This window comes from Myotis lucifugus, unplaced genomic scaffold (assembly GCF_000147115.1).
Source record: "Myotis lucifugus unplaced genomic scaffold, Myoluc2.0 scaffold_9, whole genome shotgun sequence".
In the NCBI taxonomy this organism is placed as follows: domain Eukaryota; kingdom Metazoa; phylum Chordata; class Mammalia; order Chiroptera; family Vespertilionidae; genus Myotis; species Myotis lucifugus.
The window spans coordinates 2,270,109-2,292,296 of NW_005871057.1; the positions used below are offsets into that span (position 1 = coordinate 2,270,109).

Below are 22,188 nucleotides of genomic sequence, written 5' to 3' on the forward strand. Positions count from 1 at the left end.
TGCCTATGCTGAAAAAGCACTCTCATTCTTTTTTTTCTTTGTTATCTTTCTCATGGTGTATCATATCTGGTAAAATAAATTTACTTAAACAAATGTGAAAGATTAAATTTATCCAGGGATTTCCCTTGGGCCATATCTTAAAATTACCTAAGTTCAATGAAAAATAGATGTTTTATAAAAATTTGATTTCTAAACTTTTTTTGTAATTTAACTATTTATAAGGACTGTCTAATACATGTATTTTTATTCACTTTTTAAAAATTCCTATGTTTTTGGGCTTGGTGAAATTTGGTCTCCATATAAGGAATTTTATTGGATGAAAAGTATCAAAATTTAAAGTGGTCTTGAATATGCCAGAATAATTTAATAAGATTGCATTTAATAGGAATGAGTTATGAATGAGTTCCATGTTTTATACTTGAATATAAAGAATCCATCCCCCAAGTGCTAAATACAGGGGGCAAAATCTAAAATCACTTATTTGACAAAAACGTGGGATTTCTAGTTGACAGTAAATGCAATATGGTGCACCAGAACATACTGATATTTAACTATGCAGTTTGACCACAGATTGAATGAATACGTTTGGTATAAAATAAGCAATGTGATATCATGCTTTATGTTGTACTGTTCAGCTCTGGTGCCACCCTTTGAAAAGAATAAGGACTATTCAGATCATATTTATAAGAAAATAACCAAGAAAAATTTTTAATTCTCCTTTACATTTAACTAAGTAATAGGTTGTCAAATACAACTTGACAAGGTGAGCCAAATATCCATATCTCCCAGGGCATTAGCACGACATAAAATCAAACCCATTGGATGGTGAATTTTGAACAACAGGGACAGTTTACTTTTCTTTCTAGGGATTAAAGCTTCTAAACTGTTTGTTTCACAGGAGTCTGAACTCATAGAACTAAGAGAAACCATTGAAATGCTGAAGGCCCAGAATTCTGCTGCCCAGGCTGCCATCCAGGGAGCCCTAAATGGTCCAGATCACCCTCCTAAAGGTATAGTTAGAAATATTGCCATTTTGCATCCAATACATTAGTCCTTTATTTACTAATTGGATAAAAGCTGCTTTTACTCAGTGACTTTTTTTTTATAATGAATATTTGGTATTAATGTAGTCCGAATCTCAGAATTTAAGAGGGGCTTTCACTGTCAAATAATTTTTAAACTGACCTTAAAGAATTAGCTTCTATAGTTATATACACATGTCTCTTCACTTGATTTGGTGAAGGTGGGGATGAGTGATTGGTTAATGCATTTATATCTGACCTCAAGCAAAATAAACCCAGTAAGGAGTATGAAAATCTAGATCTATATAAAAAATAAAATCAAAGTACAAAGTAGTGGGTTTAGGGGGAGCAACTCATCTGGGAGGTAAGGGCAGTAAAAATGTACACTTTTGTAGAGAATTTTAAAACAGTAAGACAATGACTGAAAGTTGGTGTTTTTCATTATTACTATGCAGCAACAATTCTAAACAATGATGCAATCATTTTCTCTGCCACCACCTGTGATGAGCTCCTGATGGAAATATTGCCTATAACTGAAAAAAATGCTCTATATTAATATCTTATTCCTTTTTTACATAAATTCCTCTTATGCACATTCCAACTCTTTTCAATAGCATTCAGTATGCTTACCTCTTTACCTAAATTCTGAATGCCTATCATCTCTCTTCCTATTTCCAGATTAATTCTGGGAAATTTTTTTAAAAATATATTTTATTGATTTTTTACAGAGAGGAAGGGAGAAAGAGAGAGAGTTAGAAATATCAATGAGAGAGAAACATCGATCAGCTGCCTCCTGCACACCTCCCACTGGGGATGTGCCCGCAACCAAAGTACATGCCCTCGACTAGAATCGAACCTGGGACCTTTCAGTCCGCAGGCCGATGCTCTATCCACTGAGCCAAACCAGTTAGGGCAATTCTGGGAAATTTTTATGGAATTTTTCAATGTCTTCAGCAGCCAGTCACACTCAGACCACTGGAATGTTGCTTCTCTTCTCACCACTCCACCAAAATTGTTCCCTTCGGGATCAATAATGACTTATATGACATTAAATTCAGTAAAACACTTAAAATTCTTATTGCATTTGACATGGTAACAGCATTTGATACTAATGCCTATTCCTTCCTACTTGAAACATTTTTTCCTAATGTTCATGACATCCACATTCCTAGTTTTTCTTCTGCTTCTTTGAAATCTCCTTTAAAGTTTCTCTTGTAGGTTCACTTGTTTGTATCCATTTGTTAAATGTTGGTATTTCTTTGGACCCGGTCCTAAACTCTCTTCCATTATGATTTTTTTATATTATGATTCTCTCCATCCTATCTAAAATTTTCTACAAAATCATCTAGTGCTCTAGCTTTGTCATTTATGTGTTGCCAACTGTCAAATCTATCTCTTCAATCTAGGCTCATCTCTTGAGTTACAGATCTGTATGTACAGTTGCCGAAGAGAGAACTCCATTTAGTTACCTTTGGATGTCTGTGTGTCAGCTCTAACTCGACATCTCCAAATTTGAAATTGTCATCTTCTCTCTCACACCTGCTTTGCCGTCAGTGTTTCTTGCCTCGGTAAATGGCACCTTTCTTATAGCCAGAAATCTACTAGTATATGTCACATATAAATCCTCCTCTCCTCATTTAAGAAATTGTCAAATTGATTCCACCCCTTGACTATCTCTTGGATCTGTTCCCCCTTTCCCTGATCCTACTATCAACATCCCTCATCTCCTCCCTGAATCATGACCAAAACTCCTAAAGCCTTCCTGCTCTTCATCTTACACCACTTCACCTCACTCTTCACACTGCAGCTAGAGCAGTTGTCCAACAACATATATCTCCATACATGTATCTCATATTGCCTTTAGGATGGAATACCAACACCTTAGCTTGACACAATCTCTCTTTTTCAGCTTCATTTAGTCAATAAATATTTATTGATTACCAATCATGTGCTAGACACTGTTCCAGACCTTGCTTTTTTGTCAGATTGCATATTTCATATTTCACCTACCCTGAACATCTTCCAATTCTTCACAAGTACTTTATATATTCTGTTTATATTCTGCTTGGAACTTTCTACCCGGTTTGTGAAGCATAAAAACTTTTTGAGACCTTGCAAGAATTAGCCTAAATATGCCTCCTTGACCCTTAAACTGGATGAGGTCCTGTTGTGATGGGTTTCTTGAAATAACTGTACTTCCCCAATCAAAATGTGCATTATACTGTGATGCCCTGATTTATTTAATGTACTGCCTCTCCTGCTCTATGGTAGGGTGGTATGTTTTCTTAATCCTAGTGGCTGTGATGATGCCTTGCCTATGAAAGGTGCTTATTCAAATTTTATAGAAAAGGATATAATTTTTAAAACATAATTTAAATTTTAGGAAAACAATCATATAAAGTGAGACATACTAGTTCTCTAGAGACTACTTCTGTTAAGAATTTAGCAACTTTGCATGTGGGGGAGTTGGTTACATGCTGCATGGAAAATTACTGCATATTTAAAGCTTATCTTAGAGCTATAACAAAGCAGCTTATGTTCTAAATCTTCACGTCCTAAATAGGTCCAGAAGGGATTTTAAAAAGCTTAATCCTTTCTTCAACACAGTGCAAGTCACTGAAGTAAAACTTTCTGGGAGGATTTCTTGTATCTTAGGCAACAGGTAGCTTAATGTTTCTACTAGAATTAAAAAATAGGAATTTCTCAGCTCAAAAATGGGGAAAGGGTGCCTAAAGTAAATACAAGTGATACAAACTGGTCAAAAAAGATTTAAACATAATTTGACAAGATTTAAAACTGACAAAAACAAATAGTTGCACAAATAGTTATAAAGGGTTCAATATAGGTATATAGGATATGAAAATTCAATATTAAAATCAATGAACACAAATTGTGTATGGAGAAACTACACAGTAAATTGGACTTATTATGCATATTTTCTTGGGTTATTAAGGTGATTGTATAGGCTATACATTTGTCTTCTTAAATATCTAATAAAGTTTTTGAGACCTTTAAGATTTTTATGTCAGGAATAAATTTAACATGTAATCTTAAGTTATGTATTTGGAGTGAGGCAGCACTTTTATAGACAGATCAAACTATGGTAAAATCACATAGTAATTTATAAAGTTATGTTAACTTTATACTTTCTCTATATTTGTCCATCACATTTATTAACAAAGCCTGATAAATAATAGTCTATAATAGAATATTTATTTATTCACAAACATTATCTGAGCATCTGCTGTGTATTAGGCACTCTGTTTGATCTTGAAAGACAAAGATTAAAAAAAGAGAGAGAGCCAGTGTACTCAAGGGCTCACAATCCATTCTAACAAAAGGTAATTTATGTATATTATATATAACAATTATGATTTTATAACTAAATAATTGCTATAAGGCTGAAAGGTAAAGGTAGTGGAAATTTGTATTTATATTTTTCAAAACCTGCTGTTGCTTTTTAAGTCACTACCTCTGTGCATAAACATGGAATAGTATTTCCTTAAAATATACCAAGTACAATTTGACAAAACATGTATTAAATTGCAGTCAACAGTAAATAATTTTTAGAAATATCAGGCAAACATAGTTGTGTTGAATGACTAATAAGAATAAATTTATTCAACGAGTACTTATTGATCGCCAATCACATGCGATACTGACTATAAAATGGTAAACAAAATAGAAATAGCCTTTGTCTTCATCAATTTTTGATCTGTAGGAGAGCAGAAAATGAACAATTGTGATCACTGGTGTAGCTAATGTGCATGCCCAAGTAGTTCTAAGTTCTAAAATAGAAGAGAATAGGTGTCAGAGAGAGTGAGGGCACCAGGAAACCTACTGCAGGAAAGGCCTCTCTAATTAGCAACAAGTGAGAGATCCAAGGAGTAAGTACCAAGTCATATTTTAAAATGAGAGAGGAATATTCAAGAAGGGTCTTGAGACAGAAAATAGATTTTAGTGCCCTTATGAAATTAATACAAGGAAGGGTAATGAGCAAAGATATAAAGCGAATAGAACCAGAATGGAGAATACGTACTGACCAGATTACTGAGGGACTTTTAGGCCATATTTAGGAATCTAAATTATTTTTATTCCTATTAAAATGGGAATCTATTGAAAAGTCTTAAGTGAGGGAGTGATGATGAAGTTTTTCTTTTAAAAAGATTTCCCAGCTACTGTTTGTAGAATGGTATCCTGCGATAAAAAAAGAAGGAATTCTTACCATGGATGGAACTGGAGACCCCTCATCTTCAGCAAAACAAGCCAGTCAGAGAAAGATAAATATCACATGATCTCACTCATTTGTGGAATATAATGAACAACATAAACTGATAAACAAAAACAGATCCAGAGACAGAGGAGCATCTATCAGACCATAAAACCTCAGAGGGAAGGTAAGGGAGGGTGGGGGCAAGGGGGAGAGATCAACCAAAGGACTTGTATGCATGCCTATAAGCCTAACTAATGGATACAGATACCAGGGCAGTGAGGGCATGAGTGGGGGGTTGGGAGGACAATGGAGGGATAAGGACACATATGTAATACCTTAATCAATAAAGAAAAAAAAAGAATGGCTTGAAGGTGCATAAGTTGAACAGGTATTCTTGCTGTCGAGCAGGTAAGTGATGATTGTGGTTTGAACTGGGACAGTGGTGATGCAAAGGGTGGGAAGTGGAAAATGAATACCAGAACAAACACATACCTGCTTGAGAGTAAGCTTCTCCATTCATTCAGATTCTTGTATTCGTTTAGTCAGCCATTCTTTGCCTAGTTCTGTGATGTTCCATGTACTGAATCAAATACTTATAAGCCCAAGAAAGGAATTGTTAGAGAAAGGTAAAATGCATTACCTTCATCCTATGATATTATTGAAAGTATGCCTTTGTTAATCTTTATTGGAAATATAGTCACAGTTGAGCATAACTAATACCTCTCAGGACTACTTTTGACCTCTGATTACAAGAATTTACCTATCTTTTTAAAATTGAGGATTAATAAAAGTCAAATACAATTTATTATCTGGATGTAATAAAAACTCTGGATACTTTCATGCTTAATACATCTTCTCTCTTTGTGAAAGTCATTTATTAGGGCAAAACTACATCTTGTTCAGAAAAACTTATAGACAACTGCAGAAGAAATTTATAATACAAATAAATACCTACACACATTTTTCTATCTATTATTCATCTAACCTCCATATTAGTTCAGAGATATCATGTTCTTATTATTGAATGAAAATGGCACACATCTATATACCTTGGTTTAGCTTTTTGCTTTGATAATATTATTGGCATGCAAAAACAGTAAATGTTATCATTATTTTTACAGATACTTTTAAGAGACCAAACCTGAAAAGTTGCTCTAGTTTTTCCCCCTGTATAAAATGTGTCAGCATGTTATTATATTAAAGGAAAAATTAAACCACTTATTGATATATATGTATATAAGTGTAAGGATGGAGACATGTTTACATATATGCCCACATGTATACTTATTTATTATATTTTTAAAGTAACCAGTTACAGTTTTATTGGCATGGATCATTTTACTGATAAATCAATCAACTGAAAATCTGTGATTTTCTACTATTATTTCTATGGCAAAGTTTTGAAAGCCATATAGTAATTTGCAATATCTTCCATTGTGATTTTTTGCTTGATTAATCTTTATTGATGCCAATTAAATAGAGTAATAGAAATAGCCTAAAAGCAGATTTGACCTTAAAAATATTTTTAAGCTCTTTATGTCTCCAATAATAATTAATATCAAGTCACTGTAAGTAGATAATTTTTTTATTTTAATAAGTATAAATAAGTCTTGTAAGCTGTTTGTATAGAGTAAGTCAATATCTTCAAAAAGAGATTAAATATAAAATACTATCCTCCTTAAAATATGTAACTCAAGAAGTACCACATGCTTTTTAGAAATACACTAGAGGCCCGGTGCATGAAATTCGTGCACAGGGGGGGTCCCCTCAGCCCAGCCTGCACCCTCTCCAATTGGGGACCCCTTGGGGGATGTCCGACTGCTGGTTTAGGCCCAGGGATTGGGCCTAAACCGGTAATTGGACATCCCTCTCACAATCCGGGACCGCTGGCTCCTAACTGTTCACCTGCCTGCCGGCCTGATCGCCCCTAACTGCCCCCCCCATGCCCGCTGGCCTGGTTGCCCCTTACTGCCCCCCTCTGCCGGCTTGGTCACCCCCAACTGCCCCCCCCACCAGTCTGACTGCCCCCCTGCCTGCCAGCCTGGTCACCTCTCATTTCCCCCCCCCCCTGCCGGCCTGGTCACCCCCAACTTCTTCCCTCCGCCGGCCTGGTTGCCCCCAACTGCACCCCCCCTGCCGGCCTGGTTGCCCCATGCAACCTGCTGTTCAGTCGTTTGGTCATCCCTCACTAACCCCCCTGCCGGCCTGGTTGCCCCATGCAGCCTGCTGTTCAGTCGTTTGGTTGTTTCTCACTAACCCCCCCTGCCACCCTTGTTGCCCCATGCAGCCTGCTGTTAGGTTGTTACTGTTATTGTGATGATGTCCTGGACAATTTGCATATCCCTCTATTATTAGTATAGATAGATGGCAGTTAGTACACCAGACATTAGAATCAATCCAGGTCTCTGGTTGGCTTCCCTGGTTTTCAGCTGAGTGACTAAGAGAAAATTACATTAACTGATTCAATTCACTTCAGCGGTTTATGTAAAGATTACAATTAGAAGTTCCCAGGACAGAGTAAGTACAGCATAAAAGCCAGCTTTATAATTACCTGGTGTTATTGTTACTGTTACTATTGTTCCAAATCATCAGCAGAGGTTAGGGGTAAGATGGAATGTTTTCTGGGTAATTCACAAATGCCGTCTACACATTCTCTGTCTCTTAAGGCTCTTTCTCTCAGTGTCTCTCCCACTTTGTCCAGTTACTTAACTTCCTTGCACTTCAGTTCCTCACCTGTGAGCTGAAGTGCTTAGATGACGGCCAAGATTTGTTTTGGCTCTAACATGGTATGATTCTATGAAATGGACAGTTAATATATTTGACTTCAGTAACTTTATTCAAAGCACAAATACTAAAAAGACACAATTAATTCCTATGCTATTATGAGTTTCCATTGACTCCATGAAACTAATCATTTGAAATAAATTGTTTTGGAAGTGCAGTTTGATCCAGGTATTGAGTAGAATCGCTAGCATAGCATTTCATTTTTGGACAAAACTCAGCACTCATTAAACCACCAGTGCTGGAAACTTATATGAGATGCTTATTAAACCTTAATGCAGATAAGCCAGTTAATTAAATTAAATATGGTTGCATTCTATTAAACTTATAAATGATCTTACAAAGCTATGTTGACTTTTATTAGCAGAATGCCTCTCAGAAAACCTAAATTCTAATTTGTTTGGAATTATTAACTTTTCATGAGCAAATGTGATCCTCTCTATCTGTTGCTAGATCTCCGCATCAGAAGGCAGCACTCCTCTGAAAGCGTTTCTAGTATCAACAGTGCCACCAGCCATTCCAGCATTGGCAGTGGTAATGATGCTGACTCCAAGAAAAAGAAAAAGAAAAACTGGGTAAGCTCTCTTCAGTCATGGCACTCTGAGGCTCATTGTTGCACAGTGAGTCAGGCTTTTTATCCTTTGGGGCTTTAGAGATGTGCAGCAGTTTATAAAGAGTCTCATTCAGTGACTAGCTCCTCAAATGCTGCACTCGTCACCAAGGTTAGGGTGGCATGGTGCTGAAGAGCATGTTTTAGATTTGGGACTAAACTTGGGTTTGAATTCCTGCTCTGCCACTTTTTTTTTAATCTCAGGCTGATTACTTCACCTTTTGTGGGGCCTAAGTATTCTCATCTGTAAAAATAGGATGAGTAATACTGACTTTGTAAAGTTGTTGTGAATAAAAATAACATCTGTAAATAGATGACTTAGTGTAGGGATTTATTGTGCAGAAGGAGAAGAAAAAGATGATGGTGATGATGATGATTATAGTGGTGATGATGGTGATGATGGTAATGGTGGTAGTGATGACAATGATGACGATTATGGTGGTGATGATGATGGTGATGGTGATGACATTGATGATGATGATGGTGATGGAGAAAGAGAAGAAATGGAGTTGATAAAAGGGAAAGAAGAGACCATGAAAGTCTCCCCACTCGTCACATCAATAGGGTTTTTCATTTGAATAAAGTTTCACCGTGTAAGAAATCAACTACATTAATGTCTGCTTTATTTTTTAGCAGGAGAATATAGCAGGGATATGGAAATGCACTTTAACAGAACTAGTTTGCAAGAGATATTATTTATGATAATATTAAGCAATTTCTTAAAATAACTGAGGGGAAGATGCTATCATTGCAAAAATGTTTAAAAACAATGAAGTAAAGGATTTCGCTTAATGCCATGAAACACAGCCGATTTTAAATAAGTACAACTCTTGATGGAATCTAAAATATAACTCTCAGAAGATTTTCCTGGAGTACCTTCTATGAATAATGAGAGAAATATCTTTTTTTTGTTTTAAAAAATGTTTATGCAGGTAATATTTTAAAATACTGATCAGCCTTCATTCCCTTGATTTGTAATTACACACTCTTTCATGTTTCTGCAAGGTGAACTCTAGAGGAAGTGAGGTGAATATAAACTGTGGGCAATTTGGCATGCATCTATATAAAACACCCTACCTTGGCATGAATGCTATTTATTTTGGCAGTAGGCTTTTATACCCTTTAAAAGCAGATTACCTTGTATGTCTTTCCTTTGTGTCTTTTCACTTTAATCTCAAATTTTAAAAAGAAGAAGTAAAACCATTTTCTGAATAGAGCTGTAGGGGATACCGATTCTGATTTTAAATAGTATGGGAATTGAAAATTTGAATAGAAAACCACAGTTAATGAAGTGTTAGGTGAATTTGATTTAATTTTGCTTTTTAAGTTTATACTGTCAGCAGGACATGACTTGATTGTAGCGCCAAAGTGGCCATTTAAAACAAATTGCCTTGAAGAGAGAATCATTGGGAATGAAATCCCTTCAAGGTACTTAGTTTTAAATGAGTGCTCTGACAGCCATGCCCTTGACCCTGCACTATTTAAAAGCCTTCCATGTTTGCGCTACGCTGGATTAATACAAGAATAAAACAAAAACACAAAACATGGTATCTTTTTTTTTAGAGATACTGTGCTGCAACTGTTAATACTCTGCTTTTACATACTGACCCCAGGCAGTGGCTAGGATGGCACCTGCAAACTAACGCCCCAAAGCAAAATTCTCCAAGTGCAAATAGACAAGAAAGGTAATTTCTGTCCTTTTTTCAGCTGAGAAGCTCATTCAAACAAGCCTTTGGGAAGAAAAAGTCCACCAAGCCTCCTTCCTCACATTCGGACATTGAAGAGCTCACAGACTCATCTCTTCCAGCATCCCCCAAGTTGCCCCACAACACTGGTGACGGTGGGTCGGCATCCATGAAGCCCTCGCAGTCAGCCTCAGCGTAAGTCACTCCCTCTGCAGAATGCTGAACATTTTTTACCCAACTTCAGGCCTAGCCCATACTTGTGTTCTAAAGGTCATCAGGTTGTGCTGCCACACCATCTCCTCACCAGCCTTTTTCAGAGCCTCCTTAGAATGCCAGACAGCGTTTGTTTCAATCGTTTCGTCTATTAGAATTTGAGTGTTTCTTGGTCTCATTCTCCACTTTTCTAAGTTATTCTCACTTCTTTTCACTTGCACCTGTCCATGGATCTGTCTAACTGTGCGTTAAATGCAGGTCACCCCTTGTCTGGCCACCAAAGAAACGTCGCAATGGCCCTGTCATCTACAAGCATAGATCCCGGTAAAATGGAGTGTGATGCATGAAAACTGCAAAGAGCCAGGTTCTAACCTAGACGGTGTTTGCTTTTGCTTTTTCTAAAACTACTCGCATGCATTTCAACAATTGAAACCTCCTGTTTTTCTGGTTTTGAAGCAAAATTTTGTTTCCTAAAGCCAAACCGCAATCTATTCTCTTTAATTGTATGAGATAATCCAGCGTAGCATTTTTATCGTAGCCCACCACTTGAATTTACAAGATAGAATGCAGACTATACAAACGTGCTCTGATGCTCCTCTTTGTTTCATATATCATTTAAATCAGAATTCCTTATATGCCCATGACAATGACTAGCCTAGAATTATATAGAACAGGGCCACTAAGGACCATGTAAGACACTTGTGCATCCTGTAAAACTTCATAACTCACAGAGGAAGGAAGAACACACTAAGATTTTATGATCAGCAACCTAGTTCTCACATTTTAAATGACAGGGATATCAGCTGCAAAACAAATTCTTTTGACATATTTTCTACAAAGGTGTCCACAAAACAGTAACAGAACAACAATGAGGATGTAATGTATATGACCTTTCAGCAGCCCTCGATGAGCCTGCTTTTATGGGCTGAAATCTGTGATTTAGCTTCATTAGCTGTGATCCCCTGAGTCAGCTGAGGCTAGCAGGAGGATTATATAACACTCATCCATTATTTCCATGTTCAAAACTAATCTCTCTGATTTATTTCCTACAATCTGTATATTGAATTTTCATGGTAACTTGAAGATGGTATTATGGCAAATAAGGTTATTCTTTGCACAATTTTATAAAACAAGAAATCAACATTTTAAGAACATAATAACTTTTCTTTAAAAAGAATATTTCATATGTTGCAAATAGAGAGTTCAGTCCCTTGGAAAAGGGTAGAATGAAATGTAATATCACTATGGCTCTGCAGCCCATAAATTTCAGCAACAAGAGGCTTTTGAGGGTCACTTTATATACAGTAATAATAGACTGTTTTCATACTTCAGAAAATAGGAAGAGAAGATTAAAGAAAAAGATAGTTCCTATTTCCAGTTGTGAACCCATGACTGTATTACTGTGTGTAAAACCCTTTCTCCTTTTCTCTAGGTTTTCCCAGCAGCAAATAATTTCTGTCCCTGCTGGTTAACATTACAGTCCAGTCTTCAAGAGAAACATTGCTTTTCCTAACCCTCTGGCTTCCCCCAACCACCAATTTGTGTTTGTTTCCTTTTTCAGCATCTGTGAATGCACTGAGGCTGAGGCAGAGATCATTCTGCAGCTGAAGAGTGAGCTCAGAGAAAAGGAATTAAAATTAACAGACATTCGGCTGGAGGCCCTCAGCTCGGCTCATCACCTCGATCAGATCCGGGAGGCCATGAACCGGATGCAGGTCAGTGCTGATGCAAGGAACGCGTGGAGGGATGGACAATACTGCTTACTTCCGTCTCTCAGTTATTTACAAAAACAAATCTCACCGCACACCTCTTTATGGAAATGTACTCTGTTTATTCAATCTTTGTAACTTATTTTTTATTATCAAACGGAGAAATCTCGGATGCTGGAAGTGGGAAAACAAACTGGTCAGTTGCACACACAGACCATTCAATACACTTACAGGTGATTGGATGCACTTGGCAGCTAAGATTTTAGAGACAGCTATAATCCTTGCTTCTTCACTTTTCCGTGATTTGCCTTTATGTTGGATTTTTTTCCTGCTCTTTTGAAATCTGACTTTCAAATACCTTTACCTATTTTCTACTGAAAAACAAAAGTAATGAGAAAACTATAGAAATATAACTCAAGCTTTCTAAATCTGAAAGTAAAAGTGATGTCGAATGCCATCTGTAAAAGTAAAGCTTTTGTATTTTTTTTGAAGCATCTGAGGGCTAAATTTAGACTCAGTCTGTGCTCAGACTAAGTTTCTATTTTATTATTGTGAACCAGTAATCACTTGCTACCGCAGATGACTGAGGGAGAAAAGCTCATTGCTGAGCAGATTCATCTGCCGCTGTGTACATTCATCAAAAGCCTTTTGTTGTTTTAGAGAGCCTCGTGCCCCCATTTTGAAGGAACAAAAACTTTTTCAGATGTTAGCCAGGATTCTGAAGTAATTTGAAATCACCTTATTTGCATTATTTTGCTCTGATTTTCAACTCTGTGAATTTGGAATGTTACAAATGTCATCTGCTATGAGATTTTAACAGTACTTTTAAAATGAGAAATGTAAAAAAGAGATAAAAATCAAAAAGAGAAATGTTATGAAGTCTTCAATTATAGTATTCTCAAATGAGGCCATATCCTGAAAACATCTGATATATTAAAAAAATAATTATTGAAATTATAATGGGTAGTGTGTCTATATTTTTGAATATATGAATGTGAGAGACAAGAAAATATTACTTCTCCTTTTTTGGGAGAAAGTCTGTTTTCATAATTTATATTTGTTTATTTAACACTAGAGGCCCAGTGGGTAAAATTCGTGCCCTCAGGAGCCCACGCCCTCTCACAGTCCAGGAGCCCTCGGGGGATGTCCGACTGATGGCTTAGGCCCGCTCCCCTCAGTCGGACATTCCCTGAGGAGTCCTTAGCACTGCTGCCAAGGCCAGAGAGGATCCTGCCATCACTGCTGCACTCACCAGCCCTGAGCCCGGCTTCTGGCTGAGCGGTGCTCCCCCTGTGAGAGCGCACTGACCACCAGGGGGCAGCTCCTGCATTGAGTGTCTGCCCCCTGGTGGTCAGTGCGCATCATAGTGACCGGTCGTTCAGCTGTTCCGTCGATTTGCATATTAGCCTTTTATTATATAGGATATGACCGCATGCTTTATTTAGTAAACAATCTAATGAACTCTGATAAAAGAGATGATACCATTTTCTCAATCAAACCTATTCAATTTTTTTTCATGTTTCCCATCTTCACAAAAGAATGAAATTGAAATACTGAAGGCTGAAAATGATCGGCTGAAGGCAGAAACTGGTAACACAGCTAAGCCTGCTCGGCCATCCTCAGAATCCTCAAGTAGCACATCCTCCTCGTCCTCACGGCAGTCGCTGGGACTTTCTCTAAACAATCTGAACATCACAGAGTCTGTTACCTCAGGTGACTGTGCGCGCACACCTGCCTGAATCAAAGTGCTCCTATGACTCAACCGGGGCAGGGTGGTGATGGTGTGTGTGTGTGTGTGGGGGGGGGTGGGTGGCGGATACTGGAATTTGGAGAACCTTACCCACCACTACTCTCACTCATACCCTCTTAAAATGTAAGCACTCTAATTCTCAGAAGTAGTCCTATTTTTTCTCTTGTAAATCTATTCTACTTTGTTATTGTTTTAAAAGTACAATCCCTGGGAAAGAGTGAAAGACTTAGAGATATGGTTTATATATCACTTTTTGAGAAGTACTTTCTCCAGTTTCTCATTTGTAATAGGATAGAGGAACTTGATGATCATTAGTGCTCATGAATATAACCCCATGCAATTTTATAGTGCTTGGAATGTACAGAGCCCATTTACAAGGGCATCAGGACCTGTTCCTAAATTTGACTAGAAGACTTTGCGTGATGTTGCTGAGAGAACATAGTGATGCTAATCACTTAATCTGCAGCTCTATTAAACGTTCTGTTATTGTATTCAGTGGCACTAATGATGGAACAAGGGTACAGTTTCATTCAGTTGCAAATAGAATGATGTGACATAAGGTTGTCTTAATAGCTGATTATCTAGTCAGTTATAAAATACTAGTATAACTGCTCCTGTGGCATTGAATTATTTTATGCACATAAGGTTTCATTCAGGAAAGATTTACAAGTGTATCTGAGGTAATTGCGAAGTACAGCCACCAGGTGACGCTTGACAATCAATAATATACATGTTCCTGGGTAACTTTGGATTTATAGAACTGAGAAACTTCAGGAGTTGCCCCAAATTACACTAAAATATAGAAGAAGATGATGACGAAAATGAAGAAGGGAACCAGAGACACCGCATACTAATATTGATGACATTTTTAATCAACTGCATCTCTTGCTTTTACAATATCAGAATTTAAAAAAATTCTACTAATAGATCTGCCCTGAATGGTCTCAGTGCATACTTGCTTTCTTCTCATAAAAAAGCAAGTAGGAACTCCCTGAAATTCAGGAAAACAATGTTTATAATAACCTTTGGTGGGGACTGGGGAAAGGAAAACAATTCTGAAAATAAGCATCATGTAAAACAAATCCTAGTAGCCAAGACAAAACAGAGAGAAGTCATAATAAATGTGTTGACAAATTAACAGGTAAAATAAAACTATGGAAATATGGTAATAACTTGAACATATGAATTGTCTCTGAGGTTCATCCACACTCTTTGAAAGATGCTTAAAAAGAAAGAACAAGAACTTTAAATATATAGAATCAAAGAATTCTGAGGATATCCTATATGTTGGCTTGTTGGTGATGAACCTGACAGGGAAGTGAAGCAGGAGCCACACCCAATGGCAGTCCGTGCCTGTGTGTGGCCATGGCTGGACTCCCAAGGAAAGGCAGGGGCTGTTTCCTTACAGGCTGGCTTAATGGCAGGAGTTCACTGCCTACTACATAGTTTTGTTTTATCCTAGAGAAATATGATCAGGTTTGAAGAAGGCAAGGTTAGTATCAAAGGCAATTTAGAAAGAACAGCCATGTAAAAATGAAACTAAAATCCATGTCCAGGAATGTTTAGAACTCATAAAGATTAAATATAAAATGAAAGAAATCAAATTTAGAATTTCTGTGTCCATTGATGTTGCCTTCACTCTTGCTTAGTGAGTTCAACATTGGGCATCAGAAGTGTGTCTAGGCTGGAACATTTTAGCAGAAAACTTTCTAAGGTTCATGTTTAATCTTTTTTTTTTAAAAAAAAGAAGGAAGTAGGTAGGAGAGAGGATCATTGACAGATGCCCTGGTCTTGAAACATACCGCAGGTTCCATACATCCAGTAAAGGTGAAAGTTTGAAAAGCCTTTTTTTTATTTTTGTCAAAATTTCACTTTATTATAATCAAAATAACAGGTCTTTTTATTCTTCCCTCAAAATGTTTACAGAGGACCATAACTAATTTTCCATAAAAATAAACTAGAAGACCCTTAACCTTGATGGGATTTGTTTTTCCTCAGAATTATTTCTTCAGGTGGTCAGCCTAACATATACTGGGAATAGGAGTCACGATAGCTCCTCCTACTATCAATAGAAATAGTTAGAATAAACACATGGAGAAAAGTAATATAGAACAGCTAAATTTATACGCCCGGCTAGTGTGGCTCAGTGGTTGAGTGTTGACTCATGAACCAGGATATCACAGTTTGATTCTCTGTCAGGGCACATGCCCGGGTTGGGACTCAATCCCCAGTAGGAGGCATGCAGGAGGCAGTCGATGATTCTCTCTCATCATTGTTTTTTCTATTTATCTCTCCCTCTCCCTTTCTGAAATCAATTTTTTAAAATACTGAGAATAAAGGGCTTTAAACGCATTATCTCTTATTCTCTCAATAACCCTATAAAACAGATGCTATTTGAGCCCCATTGTACAGATGAAGAAATCAAGACTTAGGAAAGTGACTATAATAATGTGTTGGAAATCACACACCTAGTAACTGGCAGAGCTAATTTTTGAACCCAAGTTTGGCTGAATCTAGTGCCTGAGATTTTAACCATTACCAAGGATAATTAGTCACTTACTTGTTGACAAATATTTACCCTATTGCTGAGACATTTTATATTTTAAGTCTGTTTTTTAAGAGTAAGCATGATATAAAATGAATAACATCCTCTAAGGCAAACTAGACAAGTAGATCAGAAATCCGATGAAATTTCTTATTATGGACTATTAGGTCATACATGAGCTGGCCCTTACATCCTTTCATGCATTCCCCACTCTCTCCTTAGTCTGTACACTCCTGCCATCCCAAATATTTATCCATTCCTTGAACACCTAGCTCATTCATCAAGACTTTTTAATTTGTCTATGTTGACTGGACCTCTTTTCCTCATTTGCGTAGCACTTCTCAGCCTCCTGGTCTTAGCTTTAAACACCTCCTCCGCCTGGAAGCCTTCCAAGATTACCTACCTGTCTGGAGCAGGCTCCCTTCACTTACTCTATTTCACTACCCTGTGCCTTTCATTTCTTGCACTTAGCACATTATGAAATTATCTTGTATACTTTTGTAGTATTCATTCTTACCTTGGTATTTATTTCCAATCCCCAGCACAGTTTCTGATATATTTTATGTGTAATCAATGTTTGTGCATATTTATCAACATTTATAAATAATTGAGCCAAGTACTAAAAAGTTAATTTGGTCATGAACTATGAGAAATTTAGGTGTGAACAGCTATTAGTGAACCACTGTAAACTTCTGAGAAAAGGAGCAAGAGAATTAAGATGACACTTAAGGAAGAGTTTCATTTTTTAGTGGGATAGGTGAAAAAGTGAGAGACTATGAGAATGGTAATCTGGTAAAATAATTAAATTCCAGTAAGGGAGATAGTCTTTGATGATTAAAAAATTTCCAACCCTGGCCAGGTAGCTCAGTTGGTTAGAGCATCCTGCTGAAATGCCAAGGTTTCCAGTTCGATCCCCCATCAGAGCACATACACTGAGTGGCCAGATTATTATGACCACCTAATCAGTACAATGAAGTGAATTAGTTATGCAAATAATAATAATAACAATAAAACTTTGAGAGTATTTGCTTAGGGAGTTTTCAATATTCAGTATTTTTGGAAGTGTCAATGAAGTACTGATGAGGTGGTCATAATAATCTGGCCGGTCATAATAATCTGGCCACTCAGTGTATATGAAACAACCAATGAATGCATAAATAGGTGGAACAACAAATCTCTCACCCTCTCCCTCCCTCTCTCCCCCCCTCTCTCTTTCTCTCTCTCTCTCTCACACACACACACACACACACACACACACACACACACACTCATCAATAAAAATTTAAACAATAAAAAAATAAAGAGTTTCTAGCAAAAATCTTCATATTCTTCAAATTCTGAATGCTACTTTTTCATTATGGTCTTAAGGGATATTTTTTTTTTTTGCTCCTTCCTTTGCAAAGTTGCATTTTCCTCATTATTAAGATAATGGAACCATTCCATTTTCAGAAGCTATTTGATTAAATTATTGATTCTATGATGCTATGATGGCAGCCCTTGTTTCTATAAAATTACAGTCAGAGCAGTTGAGTCCTCCTGTCACCAGACACATGTGCTCTTCAGCACGTAACTGAGTTTTCTTCATCCACAGAACACTGTCTTCATATTAAATATGGCTCTATAATAACATCATTGTCAAAGGAAAACATATATTTGGGATAGTTTGCCTTAATAATTCTCCAAATTAGACATTAATCTTATATAATATATTTTGAAAATTATCTTTAATCTTATTTAAGGACTGGAGCTTTAAAGGTTAGCTAGCTTTATCATGCGTCTGTAACTCTTAGCTGACTACTAAAAATAATATTCTGGTTTTGAAACTATAAGCATAAAGAGTACAGAGGAGTGATAATTAACATATTTTTGAAGGTAAGTATAATGCCATGGTTGAAATTCAGAGTATCATAATTATAGATATAAGGTAAGCAGTGATATAGCTGGATCAGTGCCAAATGCTTGAAAATAATTTCAGTTGACAGTCAATCTCCGAACCTTTGCATTTATAAATTATATGGATATTGAGCTTGGATACTTTAGATTGGATTGAAAAATCAGATTGCTTTTCAGTTTGTCACAGTTATAATGGTAACTGAATATTATGCCGGTTACTCAGACCAGTGTGTAATGGAAAAGGAAACCCCTCATTTCCTCATCTAAAGGCCATGGCCCAGCACTTGGGTGAAGATATTTGGTAGCTGAAATAAAATCTTAGATTGAAAACTTTAACCCAACCACAGTAATTCAGCTTCTTAAGGGCTAAGATTTTTAAGCCAATCAGGCTAATTTGGGAAGCAGAAAAGCTAACCAGTCCCATTGAATTATAAAACTAACTGAGGGAGAAAACAATGATAACAGACAAATTGAACTAACATGACTCTACTTGATGTGTGTCTGTGTGTTTTTAATTTGGTAGATATTTTGCTAGATGATGCTGGTGATGCAAGCGGACATAAAGATGGACGCAGTGTGAAAATTATAGTCTCCATAAGCAAGGGCTACGGTCATGCAAAGGTATTTCTTTAATCTTAAATTCTTTATTTCTAAAGGCTGAGAATGACCATGAATCAATTGTATTTTGTATTTGGATATTGGTTCTGATTAACATATTATTAGCAGTGTTTGTCTTGGCATTACCTTAATATGTTATAGAAGCAGAAAAATTAGGGACCGGAAAAAATGACACCATCATATAGGTAAACCTGTGTCTCAGTATGTCATGTCCACTCACTGAATCCTCACTGATTGCCAGCGACCCTTATTTCTAGAACTTAAAAAAAAGTTGCCTTCTTTGTCATAAACATTCATCTAAAATGAAATATTCTAAAATATCCATCAGGTTTCACTTGTAGAATACAGGTGATCTTTATGATGTTCAGTAACATGTTGCTACAGCTGTCAGTTTGGCCTTTGTGTAAAGAAGAGACTATCTATATATATAAAACCCTAAGCGACTGATCAACCTTTTGACTGGTCAACCATTTGACCAGTAGCTATTATGTGCACTGACCACCAGGGGGCAGATGCTCAATGCAGGAGGTGGTCAGTGTGCTCCTACAGCAGGAGTGCCACTCAGCGAGCTTACCAAGTGGCAGCGGCAGCAGGAGCAGTGGGGCCAGGATGAGCGGAAGGGCCGTCCCCCACCCGGGCTCAGCCTCCGCCCCAGCCACCTGCCACTTTTGTACTACTACATCCCTTAGGGGATGTCAGACTGCTGGTTTTGGCCCAATCTTCGGCTGGTGAGAGGGCACAGGCCAGGCTGAGGGATCCCACCAGTGCACGAATCTGTGCATCGGGCCTCTAGTAAGCTAGATAAATATCCTAGACATTGGAAAGACATATTCTACTGAACTCAGTATGATAAGTTCTATTTGTACTTCTTGTATGTATCATTTTGAAGCAAGGCCTTAGCTGATTAGGCAAATATTTTAATTTTTCTGGAATCAAATATTGCCTTCAAATTGACAATGTCATTCTGACTCTAGCCCTTTCTTAAAACTAAAAATAATATTTCAAGCTGAAAATGTATTTGAGTGGCCAAGAAAACAAATTTGTAAGAATCTAATTCTTTTCAATCAAACAGTAAAACAAAAAGTGCTTCAGAATTTTTAAATAATGGAACTATTTAAATTTTAAAAGAAAGTGAGAATTTTTATACTGAGCAAACATCCCAAGAATAAACTTTCTGCTTTAGCTGCAGATTTTGGCCTGATTTCCTGAAGTGGGTCTTACAGTGAAAGACTATAATAATCTCAGTGAATTTTAAACTACCTCTAAGTTAAAAGCAGCTGCTTATAAAGCACTAGAGGCTCGGTGCATGAAAATTCGTGCACTCAGGGGGTCCCTCAGCCTGGCCTGTGCCCTCTCGCAGTCCAGGACCCCTCAGGGGATGTCCACCTGCCAGCTTAGGCCTGCTCCCTGGGGGACATCCCTCTGGCAGCCCAGGAGCTTTTTGGGGATATCCAACTATAGCTTAGGCCTGCTCCCCACGGCCACCTCTGCAGAAGGTGCAGTGCCAGGACCAGGACCACACAGTCCCCTCTCCCGCCATCTCTGCAGAAGGGGGGGTGCCAAGACTGCCATGGCTTGCCTGGTGGTGCAGGCTCGCTGGCCTCGCCCCCACCCCCCACTGGTTGTTCAGACAGGTCATTCTGGAAGGTCGTTCAACCATCTGGTCTAATTAGCATGTTAACTCTTTGTTGTATAGGATTGTATCCGTGTCCATTTTGACTGGGTTACAATAACACTGGAAAACAAGTTTTCTTTTTCAAAAGAATTCTAAAAGACAGTGTCTTTGAAAATTGAAAGTAGTTCTCTTAGTCTTCTTGGAGTGCTGTAACAAAATACCATAGATTGGGTGACTTCAACAGCTGAATTTACTTTCTCACAGTTCTGCAGTCCAAAATGAAGGTGCTGGTTGATTTGATTCCTGATGAGGGCTCGCTCTTCAAGTTGTACACCGCCACCTTTTCAGTGTCCTCACATGGACTTTCCTCAGTGTGTGTACTGGAGGAGAGAGATCTCTCTCTTCCCCTATTTATAAGACCACTATTTCCACCATGAAAGGCCTACTTCAATTGCCTAATCTAACTCTAATTACCTCCTAAAGTTTCTATTTCCAAATACTATCACATTGGGGATTATGGCTTTAACATGAATTTTTGGGCTGTATGGAGGAGAATACCAACATTTAATCCATAGTAGTAATAATAATTAAAAAAAAGATCACAGTGGTTTTGCTGTGAATTTATCAGCTTTTTATGTTAAAGGTATTGGCTTCTTAATCAGTTTATATCTAAATAATGGTGATAATCACCCTCATAGAGTTAAATGTTACTGATGAAGAAATTGGAGCTCTGAGCTAAGTGACTCACCTGTGGTCATATTTATTAATTATGTGGTAGATGTTGTATGTTGTAGAATCCATGTCTTCTAATACCTGACTTAGTTGTTATTTGACCACATCTTAGGGAGTATGCAGTTGGTGACTAGACCCAAGATTGTAATCTATATGCTTTCTAATTCTATCTACTGGTGTCATGATCACTATTTCACATAACCATTTGGCATGAAAGAAGCTCCAGTTAGGCTATAAACTTTGAATTGCTTACTTTTCCAATATATGTAGAAATTCCTCAAAATCCCATCCCACCAAAATGATAAATTTGGGGCCATAGTTTATATTGTAAAGGGATTCTTTGCTTGCTAAAATGAGTCCTGTACATTCCCTGCAAGTCCTTTGAAATCATGACTACTCTGATAAATTCAAAAGGGGACCTGTTTTGCTAGTATATGAATGCAATACTACCATGGGAAAATTATTTTTAAAGCTGGATTACATTTTAAAGATAATCTAAGTGAATAACTTTTTAAAAAGCTTAACAAAGATAAAAATCACAAAAATAGTAAGTTGAAGTTCTAGGACTCATATGATATAGTTCTATTCCATCTCTATCACCATTTCCTTCCTACCAAGCTGCTTCTCTCCAGGAATGCACCCTCTGCATTAAAACGGAAGACTATTCTCTCCTGGCCCTTTCCCTTCTACTGAACAGGTCATGAATCCGTTTTCCTTGACCATATCGTTTCATCTAATCTCTTATTTGTTTTTGTTGCTATTGCTGTTTCTTTCTTACTTTGGTTGGTTGCTTAGTTTGTTG

The 22,188-nt window shown here is 37.3% G+C and overlaps 1 protein-coding gene across 2 annotated transcripts in view; it reads left to right on the forward strand.

Annotated features, from left to right (window-relative positions):
- The window catches only part of NAV3 (neuron navigator 3), a 566,743-nt gene that overhangs the window by 516,794 nt on the left and 27,761 nt on the right, over positions 1–22,188 (forward strand). For both annotated transcript variants that reach the window (XM_023749753.1, XM_023749754.1), the window contains 7 exons: positions 899–1,010; positions 8,470–8,591; positions 9,632–9,652; positions 10,334–10,506; positions 12,086–12,239; positions 13,772–13,946; positions 18,945–19,042. In XM_023749753.1, the coding sequence (XP_023605521.1) occupies positions 899–1,010; positions 8,470–8,591; positions 9,632–9,652; positions 10,334–10,506; positions 12,086–12,239; positions 13,772–13,946; positions 18,945–19,042 (855 nt within the window). The remainder of the gene's footprint in view (positions 1–898; positions 1,011–8,469; positions 8,592–9,631; positions 9,653–10,333; positions 10,507–12,085; positions 12,240–13,771; positions 13,947–18,944; positions 19,043–22,188) is intronic.